Raw genomic sequence first — 19,475 nt, 5'->3', positions numbered from 1 at the left:
CTCATAACATGTCAGCAACTCAGTGGGAGAGGGAGGGAGGGAGAGACAGACAGACAGACAGAGAGAGGTTACCAAACAAAATTAATAAACTCCTTCATGTCAGCTTTCAATAAAAAAAGACAGATAGGGCCCCAATTATTCAGTCATGTGCTCACATTCCCAAACACACACACACACACACACACACACACAAAGACAGTGATGTTAGGAGATTCTACTGCTGCATCGACTACAAAGAAAAGAGTATTGTGAATGGAGCACACTATAACAGGAGCACATGTCACAGCAAAAATCAATTTTCAAATGTAATTGAAAAACGGTTATGCAAGGGAGCTGGCTTAGGAGAGGGAGACGTGATAGAGAGAATGAAAAACCAGGTAGCATTTTCAAGAGGCTTCCAGTCATGATCATAAAGTGCAATTTATGCTTCTGAAGAAGCCTCATAAAATCTACAATAATATTTATTTATTTATTTATTTATTTATTTATTTATTTATTTATTTATTTATTTATTTATTTATTTATTTATTTATTTATTGGACTTATATACCGCCCCATAGCGCTACAAGCACTCTCCAGGCGGTTTACAATTTTTAATTATACAGGCTACACATTGCCCCCCCCCCCCCAGCAAGCTGGGTACTGATTTTACCGACCTCGGAAGGATGGAAGGCTGAGTCAACCTTGAGCCGGCTACCTGGGATTTGAACCCCAGGTGGTGAGCACAGTTTTAGCTTGCAGTACAGCGTTTTAACCACTGCGCCACGAGGCGCATTATCTTTATCTAAATTACACTATCCATTGCACGAAAGCAAAAATATATGCTGAGAATCCTTTCTTCTAGTCTACAAAATGGAAAAGGAAATGTGATAGGATAGATAGAGACAGACTTCTCAGGTACTTCCTATATTCATAAATACTGGCCTTCTTTATTTTCTAAAGCATATTTTACACATGATTTCAGTTGTGATCCCCCCCCAGCACAATAGTATGGCCGCCATTTGGGGGCAAGGATTATCACTAATACTGAGCCTTTGATGGACCACATCAACCTGGGAGCCATATATATATATATACACCGCCCATCTGGCCTATAAGACCACTCTAGGCGGCTATGCATTCCCTGCCCAATACTTTTACAGCAGGAACAGTAACTGTGAAAAGTCATTACCAAGCATGAAACCCTATGCTGATTCCCATAGTTTGCCACTTGCGTCAATAATACCACTGTTATCTTGTAGACTGAAGATTAAAATTATTCAGAATCTGATAGCGTTTTACTAATGAACCATTTGTCATTTTGACTATGTCATGGAGGCATGCATAAAATACTGCAGAGTCTCACCCTTATGTCTGAGGAAATAGACTTATTCCATTAAAGTTCATATTAAAAGTCAGCATTTAGTCTTTAAATTGTCACAATGTGTTTTTTTTTTTACTGTTTTGCTGTCGTCATTGTTTTCTTGTTTGATACACTTGAACAAAGTATGAGATGAAATGTTTTGCCTATCAATATCGATATTTTCCCCCAACACGGAAATATGTAGAGAATGAGAAATGAAATTAAAGGAGCAAAATGAAATATTGTATACATTTGTAGGCTGGGGAAGAGGGAGATATCTGGAAAGAAAGCACACAGACACAAACTGAAAAGACAGGTTTTCTCTGAAGAGTTTTTTTAAAAAAAACAGGTTTGCATTAAAGAAAGTAATGGTGTGACTGTCCTCCAGAAAAGGGGATATTTTGCCATGTATCTTCAGTAAACCATTCTGTCAGGATTTCTGAGACCAGTATTCTCACATAAAGGAAATTCAGCTCCTGCTCTAAGGCAATATTAATTTTTGATCCTGTCAATTGGGACAAAATTAGCTGATTCATAGCTAACTTGCTAACTTTTAAACTTCTTTGTGGTCAAATTGGCTTATCGGAATCATGTCTGCAAAGAGATTCTGTGTCTGTTGTAAAAATGGAGACACAGAAAGAATATTATTATTTTTTAAAGTACAGATATTGAGAATATTTTTTAAAAAATTATTTAAAAAGAATACAAAACAAATATTCAGAAGCTCACTTATTTAAAATGTGAAATTAATGTTGTTGGTGTTTTGTTTTTTGCTTTGTTACCGGGGCTGGTCTTACTTGATGTTAACAGCTTTGGTATTCATATCCTGTCATAGTCTCGATTCTACCCATCATGTCACTCTAAAATTACTTAGTATTCCAAAGATATTATGTGGCACCAAGTCATATCTGATCTGCAGTGAATTTATGAGCGAATGGCCTCCCAAATGTCCTATCATTAACAGCTCTGCTCAGATCTTGAAGATCAACAACATCTCATAGTAGATTGTTCTGTCTTTCTACCAGCCCCTTCCTTCCTAATGTTGTACATCTGACCACATAAGGATGTTAGTAGAGAAGATCCCCTCCACCTGTTGAGCTGGCTGTTCCGGGATTTCTGAATAAGAGGGGTTTATTCATATAAACAAATCTGCTGTTGAAAACGGAGTGTAAACAAAAGCTCTTGTGGGTTCTCCAGTGGGATTGGGCACCAAAAGTTACCACATTGATAAACAACAGAAAAAGAAGGAGTTGCTAGCCTCAAAGTTACAAATTGTCTTGTCTGTTCCTTGGGAGTTGTGAATCTTGGGGCCTTCCTGTACCTATGTGCCTGTTCACATGTATGCCTTTAAGAATGTTTATTGCTGTAGCTGTATGGCCTTGAGAATGGACCTCCGGAAGGGTTCTAGACAACATAAGGCTGGATACACTTAAGAACCTTATCAGGGATGGCCAGCATTGTCCTAAAACCAGTTGAAAACCATTGTCCAGACCTCACCTCTGGCACCACCATAAAGGTCCCCCCCTTAAGTAGTTAGCATAAGAAACCAATAGGAAACCTATAAGAAGGGGCTTTTGTCTTTGTAAGAGGCTTTTGCTCTCTCTTAGAGCATAGCCACTAGTGTGTATCTCTTTGCTTTATAAAATTGTGTTGCACAATGCTGGTCTCCTTTTCCTTGGTCTTCCGCCAAGGACAGTCCCTGCTTAAATTTTAGGCAACATTAGCAATACTGTCTTTTACAGCAAGTTCTTCTCCGGTCTTGAAAAACTGGGATTATTATTTTTTTGGTTGGGTCAATATATCTCAGGATAGTTTTCCTTTTTTTTCCCTACTGTCCCCACAACACATTTTCCAGCAATATTGTCATTTCCAGTTGGTACTATATTTTATATGTGCAAGGTAGGATAATCTACTCATTTTCTGTTCTAGTGAGAGTTCAACTTCAACTTGTCTGAGCACCCACTTATTTATCTTTCTGGTGGTCTGTGGTATCTATAAGGCTCACCTACAACACCACATTTCACTCACTACCATTCACAAAGAGACACCAATCAGGGGAGGATCCCAGAAGTTGACTCCTCTTCTCATCAGTTAACCACTTCTCACCCAAACACAAAGCAATTATCAGGGCTGTTTCTCAGCAACTTCTCTAGGTATCTATTGCTTGGGAGCACAAAGTAATCAATACGTTTAGAGCAGTGGTTCCCAGTATTGGGTCACCAGATGTTCTTGGACTACAATTCCTGGAAATCCTGGCCAGCACAGCCAGTGGTGAAGGCTTCTGAGAGTTTTAGTCCAATAACATCTGAGGACCCAAAGTTGAGAACCACTGGCCTAGAAGAAATGAGAAGGAACACAAGACCTCTTGACTGCTGACATGGGTGTTGTCAACACTCAGGCTGCCCTTTGATATATAAAGTTTGACATCCTTTTTACTGCTGGCAATGCGGGCACAATGTTATGCAGCAATAGCAGGCCATTTCCTGGTGTTTTGAATTGTGGATACAGAAACACAACATCCCAAATTCATGCATCAGAGGTTTCTTGAAGAACCAAATCTTATATAAGAACGTTTTATTAACTATATACACTATATATAGTGCAACTACAACCGCTCTCAAAACTGGTCCTAATGATGTGGATTTAAAAATCAGTCACACACTTTCTGGTATTCCACTCCTACTGCAAGCTGGATAGCATTGAAGCTATTCATCTTATCTGTAGGCATCAGCTCCAGCTAATGATGTTGCATTACAGCTAAAAAACCTTTCAGGTTTTTCTCCAAACTACTGCAATGTAATTTGAGCTCTCACAGACAAAACTGTCTAGCTCTGCATATTGGAAATCTGCCCCTACAGATTTCATTGTATTGTGGAAGAAATTCATTTCTTTCAATGTGCAATATATTGCAAACTATCAAAGCATTTTGGAAGCTGCGTTCTTCAGAATATACTTCCAGGTTCTGCTTTAATGTTTGCTATTACTCTATCATTAATGGTTGCAATGACACCAAAATCAATTTTTCTTGCCCTTTCCTCTGACTTGACTCATATTAATAAACTGACCAGTATCAGACACAGTGCTCATGCATATGGATAATGAGACAGACTGTTTCTAATATATCCCCCTGTGAACTGTTTGTACCATTATCCCTCTGGTGGGAAAAGGACACACTATTTCTTTACCATTAATGTAACTCATTATATGAATGTTACTAAATGCAGCCAGCTAAGAAGCATATTGAAACAAATGAGGTCTGTACTATATTGTTTTCTATTATACGTGTTTTAACAGTCCAGAGTAGTGCCTTGGCATTAATAGGAGAAGGATACAAATTGAATGAATGAATGAATGAATCAAGCCAGCAAGCAAGCAATCAAACAATCAACTACCTGCCTATAAACTACCCTGGAATCTTTCTGCAAAATGCCCCAGCAACTCTGCAGAAAGATGGCATATGAATCTTTGAAGTTAATAAAAACTTCACTGGAAAAGCAAGCAGAGAGCTCATCCAATCTCAGGCTTCATCTGCTCAAACTCTAACTCATTGTATCATTTCCTAAACCCCTTGGCCACTAAGAAGTGTAGAATTAGTGGGAACCTGGGAAGTCAACAGGTAGGTATATTCCACTGACTGAACAGGTCTATTCTATTGGAGACCGACAACTGTATTTAGGCTTTTCTGCTGAGTGTGACCCTATCAATTATAACATTTGTTTTCACATAGCACTGGGTTCAGATTTTCAGGCAAGCCACCATTCCTGTGACTGCCATTGGTCTGCTATCATTTTAGAACCAGACAGCTTACTTGGAAGTACTCTGGGGATCCTTCAGTCTAGATTAATGAAGTCCATGGCTACATAATGAATGAAAATGGAGCTGCCTCATATCAATACAAAGAACATTGATTAAAATATCATCCTATGAGATAGAAACAAACATGATCCTATGGTACTATATAGTTTACATACTTTAGTACTATATAGAATACAGTGGTGCCTCACTTAACGAATCTGCTTTATGATGATCTTTTTGCGATCGCAAAACAATGGTCTAAATAGGGGAATTTTGCTTAGCGATTATTGGTTCCCTGCTTTGGGAACTGATTTTTGCTTTAAGATGATCAAACCAGCTGATCATCGGGTTTTCAAAATGGCTGCCGGGTGCTTAAAATGGCTCCCCGCTGTGCTTAGGGACGGATTCCTCGCTATACAGGCAGCAAAAAATGGCCGCTGTATGGAGGATCTTTGCTGGACGGTGAGTTTTTACCCCATTAGAACGCACTGAACAGGTTTCAATGCGTTTCAATTGGGTTTTTAATTTCGCTTTACGATGTTTTCACTTAACGGCGATTTTCCTGGAACGGATTATCATCGTTAAGTGGGGCACCACTGTACAGCCCCTCCCACTGGCCTTGTTGTAGCAGACTGCTTGACTGCAATGGGTTTGAGGGGTAGAAAACATCATGCGTCTTATGACCACCAGTGGTAACATACTTAGGAAACTGAATGAGCCAGACTGGGGTGCACACACACAAATAATAAGAACAACAGCTTTGTCCTTTTGCTACACTGCATCAGAATATGCCTATGCCATATGGTATAAATCAGCACATGCCAAACAGGAGGATATAGCTCTTAATGAATCATGCATGATTATTAATGATTGCCTGAAACCTACTCCCATTGAAAAAGTCTATGATTTGGCAGCACATTGGCAGGTGCTACATGATAACGTAACACAGCACCAAACCTATCTACTTCATGGACCCTACATGACAGCTAAAATTGAGTAAAGGTTTTTGCACACATCTCAAGCTGTAAATATTAAACCAGAAGAGGCTGCACTAAACATACGGAGAGCAAAAACAACACACAAAAGCAATGAGTGTCTCTCACCAGGACAAGACTCTAGCTGGACCATTTGGAAGTCACTTAATAAACTTCAAAGTGAAGCAGGAAGGTTAAAGTATAATAAAGTAAAATGAGGCTACTTGAATACAGGACAATTTTTATGTTACAGTGGAGAAATTCAATCAATACAGCACTTAGGTGAATGCAATTTATGTTCCATCACATGTGCAAATAAAAGTCTAGCAATCAGCCAACACTACTGAAGTATCCCACTTCTGTTCAAAAATACTCCAATTATGTTAATATTTAATTTGTTTAGAATTTATCTGTACTTCACATATGTACATAATTTTAAATTGTGCAAGACTCTGGTATGAAAAAAGAAAGAAAGGCTTGGTAGAAACACCCACAAATTCCCCACAAAATGCATTTGACAGAAACACACACAGGCTATGTCCAGAAAATGCAGTAATAAACAGGCTCTCAGTGGAGGACAAAAGCTACATCATGGGCTAGTACACGTATTTGCAATGTCTGCACTTCTCCTCCATTTTTGTGTGTATGGATGTTCTCAAATATCAGCCATCATATTGGCCTATGCTGCCAGTCCCAAAATGATTTGTCTTTCAGCTTAAATGGTTTAAAGGGCTCACCACACTTGCCAGAAAACAATAAGATGACAAATTGAGAGGAAGTTGAAGCTACGAAGGTGGGAAAAGGGAAGTTGTGTCTGACACACAGCTAACCTGACCGCTATGGAAGAAACAAGGCAAAACACTCAAAGAACAGTACAGATTAAACAGAGGAGGAAACATACTTTGGTATCCACATGGACAGGTAGAAGGAAAGGGGGAAGGGACCCAAAGGAGTAAGAAAGAGGACATGGAGCTAACAATTCCTTTCAGCTGAATATGGCATATGCCCTATCTCCAGATATGGCCACAAAGACGGTCTTCTCAACAGTTCTCAACAGAATAGAGGTGCAGGAGACAGTTTAAAGTAGATAACAGCAGACAAAACTGAGTCATGAAGATTAAGAGATTGGCTGAAGGGACCTTCAAAAGGAAATGGGGGCTTCCACTCAAAACCTGCACTTAAACACAGCCCTAGTTCATGAAGCCACTTTCACAAGTTCATAACAGACTTTAAAACAGAAATTTGTTCAGTTGTCTCTCTTCCATTGATTAAAATTTTAACGTCACTGCTGCAGAAAAATGTTTTGCTTAAAGATATGAAATGTATACAGAGAATTGTAACAATACTGAAACAATTGTAGCTGCTTGTGTGAGGCAATAAGACTTTAAAAGTGTTCTTGTTTTGGTTTCAAAACAATTGATACACAGCAGCTCTAAAAAAATTGTTAACAGCCTATGCCTTCGTGGCCAAGCAATACTTTGCATTCCAAAGACCGGCGTCTTCCTGAAGGTCTTTGAGAGCCAAGAGTAGGCAGTAGTAAGTGACTGGCAGAGCTCATATTAGACGGCTTTGGGCTATAACGTCCAGCACCCTCTACACCAGTGGTTCACAACCTTGAGTATCCAGATGTTCTTGGACTGCAACTTCCAGAAATCCTGGCCAGCACAGCTAGCGGTGAAGGCTTCTGGGAGTTTTAGCCCAAGAACACTTGAGGAGCTAAATTTGGGAAGCACTGCCATAGACATTAAGTTGGGGGGGGAGGGTTCTTCGAGCTTTAATCCAGTACAGCAACTTTTCTAAATTTTTTGTTACTTGGTTAAGTGCACGAGACTTAACTCAGAATAATGCAACATGGTACATTCAACTCAGTATGAGGAATACTCTGAAAGCAGTCTGCCATAAAGCAAAACAGAAAGTAACCACTTTACCTTGCTAACATCTACAGATTCCAGCTTTAGTGCCTCGGCTGCTTCTTGTTCTTCACTGCTTCCTTCGTCTATATCACTATCCTCATCCTGAGCAGAGTCTCTTTTCTGCTCCCTGGCAGAAAGCCTGACCCCCTTTTTGTCTGTTTCCATCTCCGCTGATGGATTCCCAGTCACTGCTGCTTTTTTCTGTTCACCATCTTCATTTAGAAACGTCTCTCCTGCCACACTGCAAGAAGGGCTATCAATTCCACTGTCCCTATTGGGAATTTTTCCATTTCCGTTCAGTTCCACAGAGGAGTCCTTATGGCTGAGCTCTTCCGTAGGTGCTCTGCTGACGTTCATAGCAGTACAGTCCTCTGTGCTTGTGGTATCATCTATATTTAGTTCCTTAATTTTCATTATGTCCGCACTAGACAGTTCAGTGCTACACATGATGTCAGTCTCAGTCTCATCTAACTCTTTGTTTCCGTTTGTCGAAGAAGCGCTGGATCCTGCAACATCAGAGACGCTGGGGCAGCCCTGTTTAGAAGAGTCTGTTTCAGGTTCCATCTTAAAAGCTATGTTAATCTGGTTTCTTTGAACAACATGGATTGGCCGTCTGCAAAAGAAAACACAGATTCTGTATCAGTGGCATCAAGGACCAGATTCCAACATGAACCAATGTATTTTGAAGAAGCCACTACTGTTAGAACCACAAATGTATTTCAACATCCTCATCTTAGACCTGCAGAGCTGGAAGGGAACCTATGGATCTTTAAGTCCAGCCTCTGTCAAAGAGGCACAGTGGGGGAATTGAACACTCAACCTCTGGCTCCACAGCCAGAGACCTAAATCAATCCTCCAGAATTGGTGAGGTGACCTATTTCATGTGACAGATTTTGTTCTGCCCTTAAAGAGGCAGCAAATGGTTGGTTATTTAGTTTAAAATATATATTTTACTACCCTAAGCTCCATCTGAAGACTCATATCCCCAAATATATTTGGCTGTTTCTTTAAACCTCTAGATTAGAGCAGCAAATGGACATTGATATTGCTTAAGAATTTCTGAAAACATTATCCATCAGAACTACTGCTACAAGTGTTTTTACAGTGTAGCATGTAGTCATAAAAAGTAATAACTGCACAGTTACAAAATTGATTTCCTAAAGGAAATTAAACAAACTGAAGCCAGAAATGTATCTTTAAAAAATAATAATGAAGGAAACTATACTAAGGAAGTTGCTGCATTCATTGGAATTAAGCCTAAGTAGTAAACTATTTATAGGCTGTTAAAGTCCAACCAAGCATATTTACCCTCATAAAAACCACAGCATCCAAAACGAAGGCAATCATAAGGATGTCACATCCTGATACTAAAAACAGACTTGTAAATTCTTTGACAAGCGTGCTGATTTTCAAAATCTCCTACCTCTTCCAGGGGAATGGAAACAGAACCTGTTTTTAACCTTATGTAAGGCACCTGTTATCCAAGCACACTTACTCTGGGACTAAAATACACAGAGCACTTTAGCATAAGGGATCTTCTTGTTATGTTGGATTCCTGACTGCTGTTATGCTGTTGTACAGGATCAGGCAGAATTCAAACATTTCCATTAGGTTTAAAATAGAGTTAACTTTTAATAAAGGTCTGTTTTGCAACAGACGGACATACTATTATATGTGCTCTAACATTTCTATTGACCCCCAAGACGTTATTTTAAAAGAGAAATGACAGCAGTAAAATAAAGAATAAGTTCTTACCTAATACTTTCAAATTTTTCAATGAGTTTGCTAATGTCTGCTGAGGTCGGTATTACTTCTTCAGGCACTAGACTTCTTGAAGACTTGGGATCTGCTGGTAAAGGCCTTGATGGCGCTGGGGGTATCTTCTCTTGCCCAGCAGGTTGGAGATGAACAGGTTTAGGAGGTACTAAAGAACAAAACACAAAAACAAGGATGGCTCCAACTTTAATAGCAATAAAGCTGGTTCCTCCAGTGAAAAGTTGGAATGGTCATGCCTTTACTACAGGAGAAGCAATGAAACATCAGGTTATCTTTCAACACACACATACACATATAAAATTGGTTTTAAAGACAAATACTGGCCTGCTGTTTCACATTTTGTTAGAGCTTTCAAAGACTGAGAGAATGTGACCACTTCCTTGTTGCTAAACAGGATGCATAGCGCACATGGGGAGGGAGCAATTTGCAAAATTTCTACAACAACTTTTTAGCACTGAGCTGAGCATATTGGACGGCAGTAGCTCAAAACCTGGAGTTCTGTTGGGTCAAAGGACTGAACTTAGAGATTTATATTTTTCTCTTATGCTTTTTCTCCTGTAAATTGTACATTTTTGTGAGTGTGTTAAGAATAGCCCGTTTTTTTTTTCTTTTCCCCTTCCCCCACGTCTTTAGGGTATAATCTCCTTCCTTCCTCATTTGCTGCTGCAGTGAACTCACTGTTGCAATGAAGCACTTAAATTCTGTCTGGTTTCAGGGGTTGGGGTGGGAGAGGAATAACAAGACACCTTTGCACTTGATCCTATTTGTGTAGTCTCTGAAAATACTGCAAACCATGTTTCTCATACTCCTTGCAAGTAAACTGTAGTTTTCTAGGCTTACAAGTGAAATCCTATGGCAACATCTTCACTTTGCCAAAAGCATTTGAATTTAACTGGCCCTAAAACTAGTGACTTGTGGCAATGAAGCCACCTCTACCCCTCAGGAGTTGCTGCCAAAATTCACTCAACTGCATATTTCTTCATAGGAAAAAGTTCACCAGTTCAAAACATCTGAATTCGCTTTATCGCAGGCACGAGGCACACCATTTTTAAAAGCACTGAACTATTTTTATATAGTGTTGCCAATGTATACAGCACCTGAGTATTTCAAATCTAAATGTTAATCATGTGCAAAACGGGGTTTGCAAGACTTATTCTTCCTTGAAAACATACTAAGTCTATACTGAAACACTGTGTGTTGGCTAAAGTGACAGGAGATGTGACAAAACAGGGTTAACAAATTTATTTATTTATTTATTTATTTATTTATTTATTTTTTATTTGGCTTTTATACCACCCATCTAGACTAATCTACTCTGAGTGGTTTACAGTCCAAAACAGGCAATAAAATTAAAATCATCAATAAAAAGATTAAAACAAGCCAAAAACCCAGGAAAAAAATTAAGTAGTGGCAGGAGGGAAGGCTTGTCATTCTTCAAGGACTGTCCTGTCCCACCTACCCTCTTAAATTTCCCATGCACAACTTCAGGTTAAGTTAAAAATTTGTTTCCAAAATCAGCTACTTTAGAGCACAGGAACAAATGACAAAATCAGAGTTCTCTGTTCCATTCATGCAAACCCAGCTAAAATACCAAACCCTGTAACAAGTGCAGTGTAAATATCACCAAAATTTACTTCGAGTATTGGCTTCACTCCTGAAGCCCATTTCTCACCATCCCATACATGCCAGACCTTGAGCTCATATGGCCCTCCATATGTCTATAAAGGTGGCTGAGATCCTGTTCTCTAACCTTATGCCATGTAAAACTCAACAGGTTAAGAACAGTCAATGATGTTATCAACCGTGGTGATTTTTCAGAAATAGAAAATGTCTAAATCCCCTTTGCCTGAAGGTCCAGATACTGCTGCAGGATTCCTTTTCTTGTGGGGACGCCATTGGGGACCATAAGGCAGAGAGGAGTCTTTAATTTCTGAAAATCTCTGCTGCTGAGATGATTTTTTCTGCAAATCATAGACTCCTCTCCCCCCTCCAGCCCTCAACAGCTCCCCCACCATGAAAAGAAGCCGAGGGGAACTTTAGGACCATGGTGATGGTGGGGAATCTTATATATATGATTGTAGCCTCGTGGCGCAGTGGTTAAAACGCTGTACTGCAGCTAAAACTGTGCTCACGACCTGGGGTTCAAATCCCAGGTAGCCGGCTCAAGGTTGACTCAGCCTTCCATCCTTCCGAGGTCGGTAAAATCAGTACCCAGCTTGCTGGGGGGGGGGCAATGTGTAGCCTGTATAATTAAAATTGTAAACCGCCCGGAGAGTGCTTGTAGCGCTATGGGGCGGTATATAAGTCCAATAAATAAATAAATAAATAAATAAATAAATAAATAAATAAATAAATAAATAAATATAAAGTAACATGTCTACATAAGCGCCATCAGTCTAAATCCATTCACCCTTGCTGCTGTCACTACATACACGGTCATACGGCTTGATTTGTAAGAGAATGCCAACCCGACGTCTTCCATGACCAATTTGTCAAGCAGACTATAACATTCTCTTAACACTGAATGACTGACTGGGTGGGGAGGTAACCACATCATTTATATATATATATTATTTCTAAAGAATCATGACAGCTGATAACCTCAGCCTTGGGCATTGTACGCTACAGAACAGGATTTCAGGCCCAATTATACAATCCCATTAATTCTGAAGGAACTAAACTACAAACCTTGGGGCTTTGACAGAGGATGCTTCTTGGCCAGGTGTGATTTGGTTTTAGGCTTTCTTCCAGCCTTAAGGGTACATTTAACGGGATCAGCACGCTGCAGCTCCCCACCTGCTTCCACCACCGTCCTTGAGTCGACGTGACATTTGATTTCAAAAGGAGGAGGATGGCAATCTGGAATTCAGGAATGGGTTAATATTTTCTCTTTTTTTCTTTTGCTAAGAAGCAAGCCAAAGACCCTTTAGAGAGGCTTGTGAGCTGATATTAAAGTAACATGTCTACATAAGAGCCATCAGTCTAAATCCATTCATCCTTGCTGCTGTCACTACATACACGGTCACACGGCTTGATTTGTAAGAGAATGCCAACCCAACGTCTTCCATGACCAATTCGTTAAGCAGTCTATAACATTTTCTTAACACTGAATGACTGACTGGGTGGGGAGGTAACCACATCATTTTAAAAAAACATTAATAATACTGTTGAAGGATATAGCATTCGGACGAGGCACTGTTTTCCCTCCCTTATACGAACAGTAAAGTAAAAAATACATTTTGTATTGGACAACGCTGCTTGTAAATCAAACAAGTATAGAAAGCAGTCTAACTCTTTTGCCAGTGTGAACAAGATGTGACAGTACTCCTTTCCAGAATCAAAAATATATTGGTTGAAATCTTGCTGCTTTGTGTAGTAAGTTGTGATTTAATTTAGCATTGTCAGCTGCAACCAAAGTAGATCCATTTGAATCTGTGGAACTTACCAAGTTGAATCACCAAATACCAATGATTCAATGAGCCAACTCTAGTACAACTTACTATACTAAGCAACAGGATTTCATTCTCTCTGATGACTAGAGCCACACTATTCCTCATCCTCAGTGTCACATGGTAACCTGCTGAACAGGGATGAATGATGCTTACATGTAGGATCTCTCCTTCAGATAACTGTGTTTAGCATGAGACACAGGGATTACCCTGGCTGCACAATGCCATGGTTGGAATAGCAGAATACCCTTTGCTCCCCGCTTACCCTGTAAAGCCCCTACACATGTGTAATATATGAAGACCACAACACTGCTTGTTATTCAGAGAGCTACATCCCCTGGTAATGAACATATTCAAAATTCTCAAGGATGATTTTGTGTACACATGGGATTATATCAGAATAAAGTTATTTCTTGTGAAGCATCTGAAATACAGTAACATTTAGAAAGAGACACTAAATACTTCTTTGACTGCTCTGTTGCAATAGCTACCTGATAGAACCAGAAGCTAACACCTAAGCAATGTATTAATGATTACTTAACTTATTTAAGGTGATAAGGAAAGAAGATCAAAGCTATTATAAATACATGTACTGTTAATGGTGGTAAGACTTGAGAATAAACCTGAATGTTCTGAGGTGGTATAAACTTCGTATTTTAAAACAGATCTCATTAATTCACATCAGCTTAAAAAAGTGTCCCAGAATAATGCAAATTACATAGTTCATTGCACTTTTCATCAATTATTAAAAAGTTATTTTCTTTTCTAAAGCCACCATCTATGTCATGTGTTAAAACAAGAAGTAAATCAATCAATACAATCAAGTTCATTCCAATTTATGACAGTTCCTTCCAGGGTTTTTTAGGTATAGACAACTCACTGTTTTAACATTACCTTTTTCTGGGGATACCCTAAGACTATACAGCATGCCTAAGGCTTTTTGCCAAGAAACAGAGTGGGGAATTGAACCCCCAACCTCTGACTCTGCAACTAGGTTCCCAATTCACGGAACTATCTAGACAGCAGGAAATATATAACATAACCCAATATCCTGAGATAAATGCAAACTATTTAATAATGAACTTTTGCATCACCTCTCTGCTCATATCCACTATTGACATTAAGTTTTGAAAACACTAATACATTTCATGTTGCACATAAAGAAAACAACAAGGCCTTGTCTACAGCTGCACCCTCTGAAACAGAGTACAAAAAGAGAGGGGGGGGAAACAATGGGCAAACAATACTGTTGCATAACTTTGCCCTGGCATAACTTAGACTAGGCACTGGAAACATTTAATTTAAACCAATGTAAAGCTTCTTATCCCCTCCATTCTGGTTCTGAGGGTCTCTAGGGCTCCGTTTTTGTCCTGGGGAAGCTTTTGGGAATGTAGGAAGGGAAGCCATTAATGGAAAAATGAATGCCACTGGAGGCATTGGGACCCTGCAAAGATATATCAAGAAGGGTTTTGTCTGTTCATTTTCCAGCTCAATTTCTGAGCTCAGAACAGACCCTTTGATGGCTAGCTTCTTTATGATACCTAATTAAACCCTGAATCAAGGCAAGTAATGCACAGCACAAAAGCAGTTATTAAACTGGTTTACAAAAGCAATTATTAAAGTGGTTTACAAGTTTAAAACTCCAAACTTCAAAACTGCACAATAACAAAAAGGACATCCAAAAACAATTATGGTGATACACAAAATAGTAATTAAATCATAAAAATTAATAACCCTATAAAATCTATAATTACATGGGGAAAAATTGACAGCTTCCAGGAGATTCAATTATTAAAGGCAGCTTTAAATAATTCTGTTTTTACCAGCTTTCTAAAGATAAGGAGGAAAGGAGTCTAGAAGATTGCTGTTGGCATTTTGTTCCTGAGACCAAATTTCTTAGTTTTCTGAGATGAATTTTGTTTCACAGAACAGTCACAAATCTTAACTTGTATAATGTAATGAGCTGGCTACTATGACTAATCTTAGTCAGGATTAGATTAACAGCATGATTTTAACATGGCTACCAAACATTCTAAAAGTTCAAGTGCCCAGATATAAAGAAGACTATACCCCTATTCAGATATGATTATCTGGGACCATATTAACACAAAGAAAAGAACACTTTAGCCCCTCTCCTCTTTACACATGAAAGGCAATGAGTTTTAATCATAGAATCAAAGAACAATGGAATTGGGCCTATAAAGCCATCAAGTACAACTCCCTGCTCAATACAGGAATACAAATCAAAGCAGATCCGACAGGTGGCTGTCCAATTTTCTCTTAAATGCTTCCAGCATTGGAAAGCTCATCACCTCCCCAGATAACTATGTAGTTCCATTGTCGTACTGCTCCAGCAGTTAAGGCATTCTTCCTGGTATCCGTCCTAAATCTGGCTTCCTGTAGCTTGAGCCCATTAATGTACAACCTGCACTCTGGGATGATCGAGAACATATTCTGTCCCTCCTCTATATGACTACATCAGCCTTCTTTTCTCAAGGCTAAATATGGCCAGTTCTTTCAATCTTACCTCTTAGAACTTGGTTTCCAGTCCCCCAATCATCCCTTTTGCCCTCCTCTGAACTTGTTCCAGTTTGTCAGCATCCTTCTTAAGGTGCAAGTGTCCAGAACTGGTCAGTACACAGTACTCCAGATGAGGCCTAATCACTGCTGAATAGAGGGGGACTAGTACCTCACAGAATTTGGAGACTATACTGCTGTTATGGTATCCTAAAATTGCATTTGCCTTTTTTGCAGCCACGTTGCACTCTTGGATCATATTCAGCTTGTGATTTACAGGAGTTACAAGATCCTTCCCTCTTATAGTGTTACTGAGCCAAGTATGCCCCATCTTATAACAGTATACTTGGTGTTTTCCCTAGGTTTAAAACTTTTCACTTATCCCTGTGAAATTTCATTCTGTTGTTTTTCAGCCCAGTGCTCAAGCCATTCAATATATTTTTGAATTTTGCTTCTATCTTCCAAGGCATTAGTTATTCCACCCAATTCTGTGTCATCCACAAATCTCATAAGCGTTCTCTACAGTACTTTATCCAATTCATTAATACAAATGTTGAAAAGCACCGGACTTAGAACTGAGCCTAGGGGTACCCCACTTGTTACCAACTCCCAGTTTGAGAAGGAGCCATTGATGGGCACTCTCTGAATATGATTCTGTAACCAATTACAGTATGTATCCATCTGACACTTGTTCTACCTGCACCTTGTTAGCTTGCTAATCAGAATGTAAGAATAAAGATGGAAAGCTCCACTATCTGTGTACACTCTCCACACGTGCATGGAAAAATCAGGGTCCTAATTCATTTGGGAATCCATGGGTAACAGAGCTCTCCTCAGAGCTGTTCAAATTAATCACCCTCTATATAAGGGAAATGGAGGGAAATAAGATGGAAATTGGGGTTAGTGAGCACCCCACCTTAATAGGTGTGCAAACCATGTCTATAATGCCAGGGCAGGATTTATGCGTTACTTGGGGTAGTATTGAGGTGGAGAACTGAAGGATTCTGGGAAAGCCTGCAGCTTTGCCTTTAGAGTAAAAAACCAAAAACAATGCCAATGTGTCCTTAAGTTCTTTTAGAGAAATAAAATCCACACCCCACTCTATTCACTTTACCAGTCGTTAAATGACATGTCAGTTCTACTTCTGCTTTCTTATAACTACTACCTTGCAAATAAAAGGAACTGAGTTTTACTTGAAAAACAACATGAAATGTAGTTGTCATAGCAAAGACTGATAAAAATCTACCAGACTTGAAATGCCCGAAGAGCTTTTTTTAAATAAATACACAATCATGTCAAAGTAAGCAGAAAGATATGTTATCATAAAAACTAAACTATAATTGAAAATCCACTGGCCAGCAATATTTTCATTAGGAACAAAGTCAACCTGACAGATATGTCTAGGTTTTTGTGTCTTCCAAAACTGTTCATCAAATTAGATAGGAAAAAAATTGGGACAAAGTCAAGATGAAAGAACTCCAACAGCTAGAGACCTGTGTAGTCTGTGATTTAACTAAAAGCCAGTATCCTGTTTATGCACATGGGGTCTCAACTCTGAAAGCTGCAGCAGTTCTGTGGTTGTGTGCTTGGGTCATGTGATCAGGTGCACAAGACACCCAGACACCCGCTGTACACTTGTGCACCTGATCACATGACCCACGCACACAACCACAAAAGCTCAGCTCTTTGTTAGGCCACTCTGCAGCTTCCACTGTCAGAGCTCTGAGTCAGACTTTTAGCTGGGGGGAGGGGGGGAGTGAGACAATGTCTTCATAATTTGTGAAAATGGTCTCTGCACAAAGCTCTCCATTTGAGAAGCAAGGAACATACATTGCAGGCATTGAATGATTACCTGATTATTTAAAACAATGCAAACACCTCCCTGGATACTTCTAATCCTACCAAAAAAGAACCTCATCTAGCAAAGCAACAGCCACCATCATTTTGCACAATGTTTTTAAATTATGCAAAAATCTTCTGTAGCCATTAACAAGAGTATCACAAAATGCATTGCCTGCTGGCATAGTGAGAAAAAAATTACAGTTCCTCATCATTTTCTCTGAGGACAAGACTACTGAGTATTTACAGAGCCTAAAGAAACAGACATGTTCTCACTAAAATCAAAAGACAGGAAAAGAACCAACCAGAAAGAACGGATCGAAAATAAAAATGTTCTCATGAAAGAAGAAAACAGAAATAAGAACTGTGCAATACAATTCTTAATTAGATTAGAGTTTGGGAAAGTTCATAAAAAGTATGCAAATATAGGAGAATATTAACAAGTAAGTGTCTTGTTCCCAGGTATACTGACTCTAAATATAAGGTTCTAGCAGGATGAGACACAAAACAAGGCCAGGCAAGAGCAATTAGGGTAAAGGCAATGTAGAGTTCTTGATAACTAGAATCCTACCAGACTATGCAATGCACAGTCAAACCAATCCAGCTGGATCAGAAAAACAAAAACCCAAGATTCTAAGCTTAGACAGGCAGTCTGAAGGGCAAATACAGCACATAATCAGCCGCCAGGGGTCAAGATACATAGCAAGCAGCATTTGGAGCAAGAAAGGATGTTATCCCCAACTAAACTCAGAGTCACAGAGTACAATATATACTGCCGAGCTGCTGGAGCCCCATCTAGAGCTCAGGTGCAAGCATTTCACCAACTAGGAAAGGAACTGAGGCCAGAAACAGAGACAACCTGTGACTACAGAAATCCATAATTACCAGTGAGTATCATGGCAGGAGCTTGTGGTTTTGTTGACTTTAAGCACAGGATTCTTCTGATGTCACAAAGTGTTGCCTTAAACACCTCCCGAGTCCCAACACTGATGCCCTTTCAGCTATCTCTGTTTCTGGTCTGAACTGCAGAATTTGGCCTGATGATTTCTGGGAGGAAGAACTTTCTTTATGGAGACCTGCTACTCTCAGAGTCCTTCCTTGCACATTGCTGGGGCTGGGAGTGAGGGTGCTCATCAGTTTATTCTATGACAATACAGTACTATGTGCTGGATGGCTTTCTCCTTCTCTGCCCCAACCTGAGCCATTTTCCTTGTGTGTGTGGGGGGGGGGGAGCTTTGCCTCATAAGCCTCTGAGGGTCCAGGCTTTGCAGAATCCAGCAATTCCCCTCTCCTGTTAGATGCAAATGGTTCTGGCTCACCCTCACGGGAAGTCTTGTCCAGTGAATCCACAGCAGTAGATGCCTTGCCGTTTCTGTTGCAGAACAACACACTGTCTGGCTGCTAAATAACCAGTTCTTCTGTGCAGAACAGAAATCAAAATGCAAGGCTTCAAGCAGATAAAGTACACATTTCGGAATCTGCACATTAGCCTCTCAACACTCTAACAAGATGAGAACCAAATCAAAAGCAACCAGCATTTTACAATCTGCCTATCCCTGCACTTATGTTTACAATATTGATTTCAAGTTTTGAAAAAAAAAAGATTTCTACTTGATAAACAATTTATCTCCCACACCCTTTATCTTAACAAGCCTACTGGCTGGGTTGGAAACCTGCAGCAGCCCTGCAGACACTGCTCAGCCCCAACTCCCAGCAGGCCTGTTGGTAAACCAATCCTTTTGGATGGTGAGAGTTGGAAGCTGACACTACATAGATCCCCACACCTGACTTTCTCTCCTCAAGGAGACTGCTGATTAAATGGCCAGGATATAAACATTTTTTTTTTTTTTTTTTTTTTTTTGCTAAGAGC

At 39.6% G+C, this 19,475-nt stretch overlaps 1 protein-coding gene across 4 annotated transcripts in view; it reads right to left on the bottom strand.

The window, feature by feature from the left end:
• FGD3 (FYVE, RhoGEF and PH domain containing 3) overlaps positions 1-19,475 on the bottom strand; it is a 137,602-nt gene that overhangs the window by 60,174 nt on the left and 57,953 nt on the right. For all 4 annotated transcript variants that reach the window (XM_072989649.2, XM_078385341.1, XM_078385342.1 and 1 more), the window contains exons 2-4: positions 12,489-12,659; positions 9,780-9,948; positions 8,040-8,637 (exon numbers count right to left, since the gene is read on the bottom strand). In XM_072989649.2, the coding sequence (XP_072845750.2) occupies positions 8,040-8,637; positions 9,780-9,948; positions 12,489-12,659 (938 nt within the window). The remainder of the gene's footprint in view (positions 1-8,039; positions 8,638-9,779; positions 9,949-12,488; positions 12,660-19,475) is intronic.

The sequence above is a fragment of the Pogona vitticeps genome, chromosome 2, assembly GCF_051106095.1.
Source record: "Pogona vitticeps strain Pit_001003342236 chromosome 2, PviZW2.1, whole genome shotgun sequence".
NCBI lineage: Eukaryota > Metazoa > Chordata > Lepidosauria > Squamata > Agamidae > Pogona > Pogona vitticeps.
This window is presented reverse-complemented; position numbering and strand designations above follow the sequence as displayed.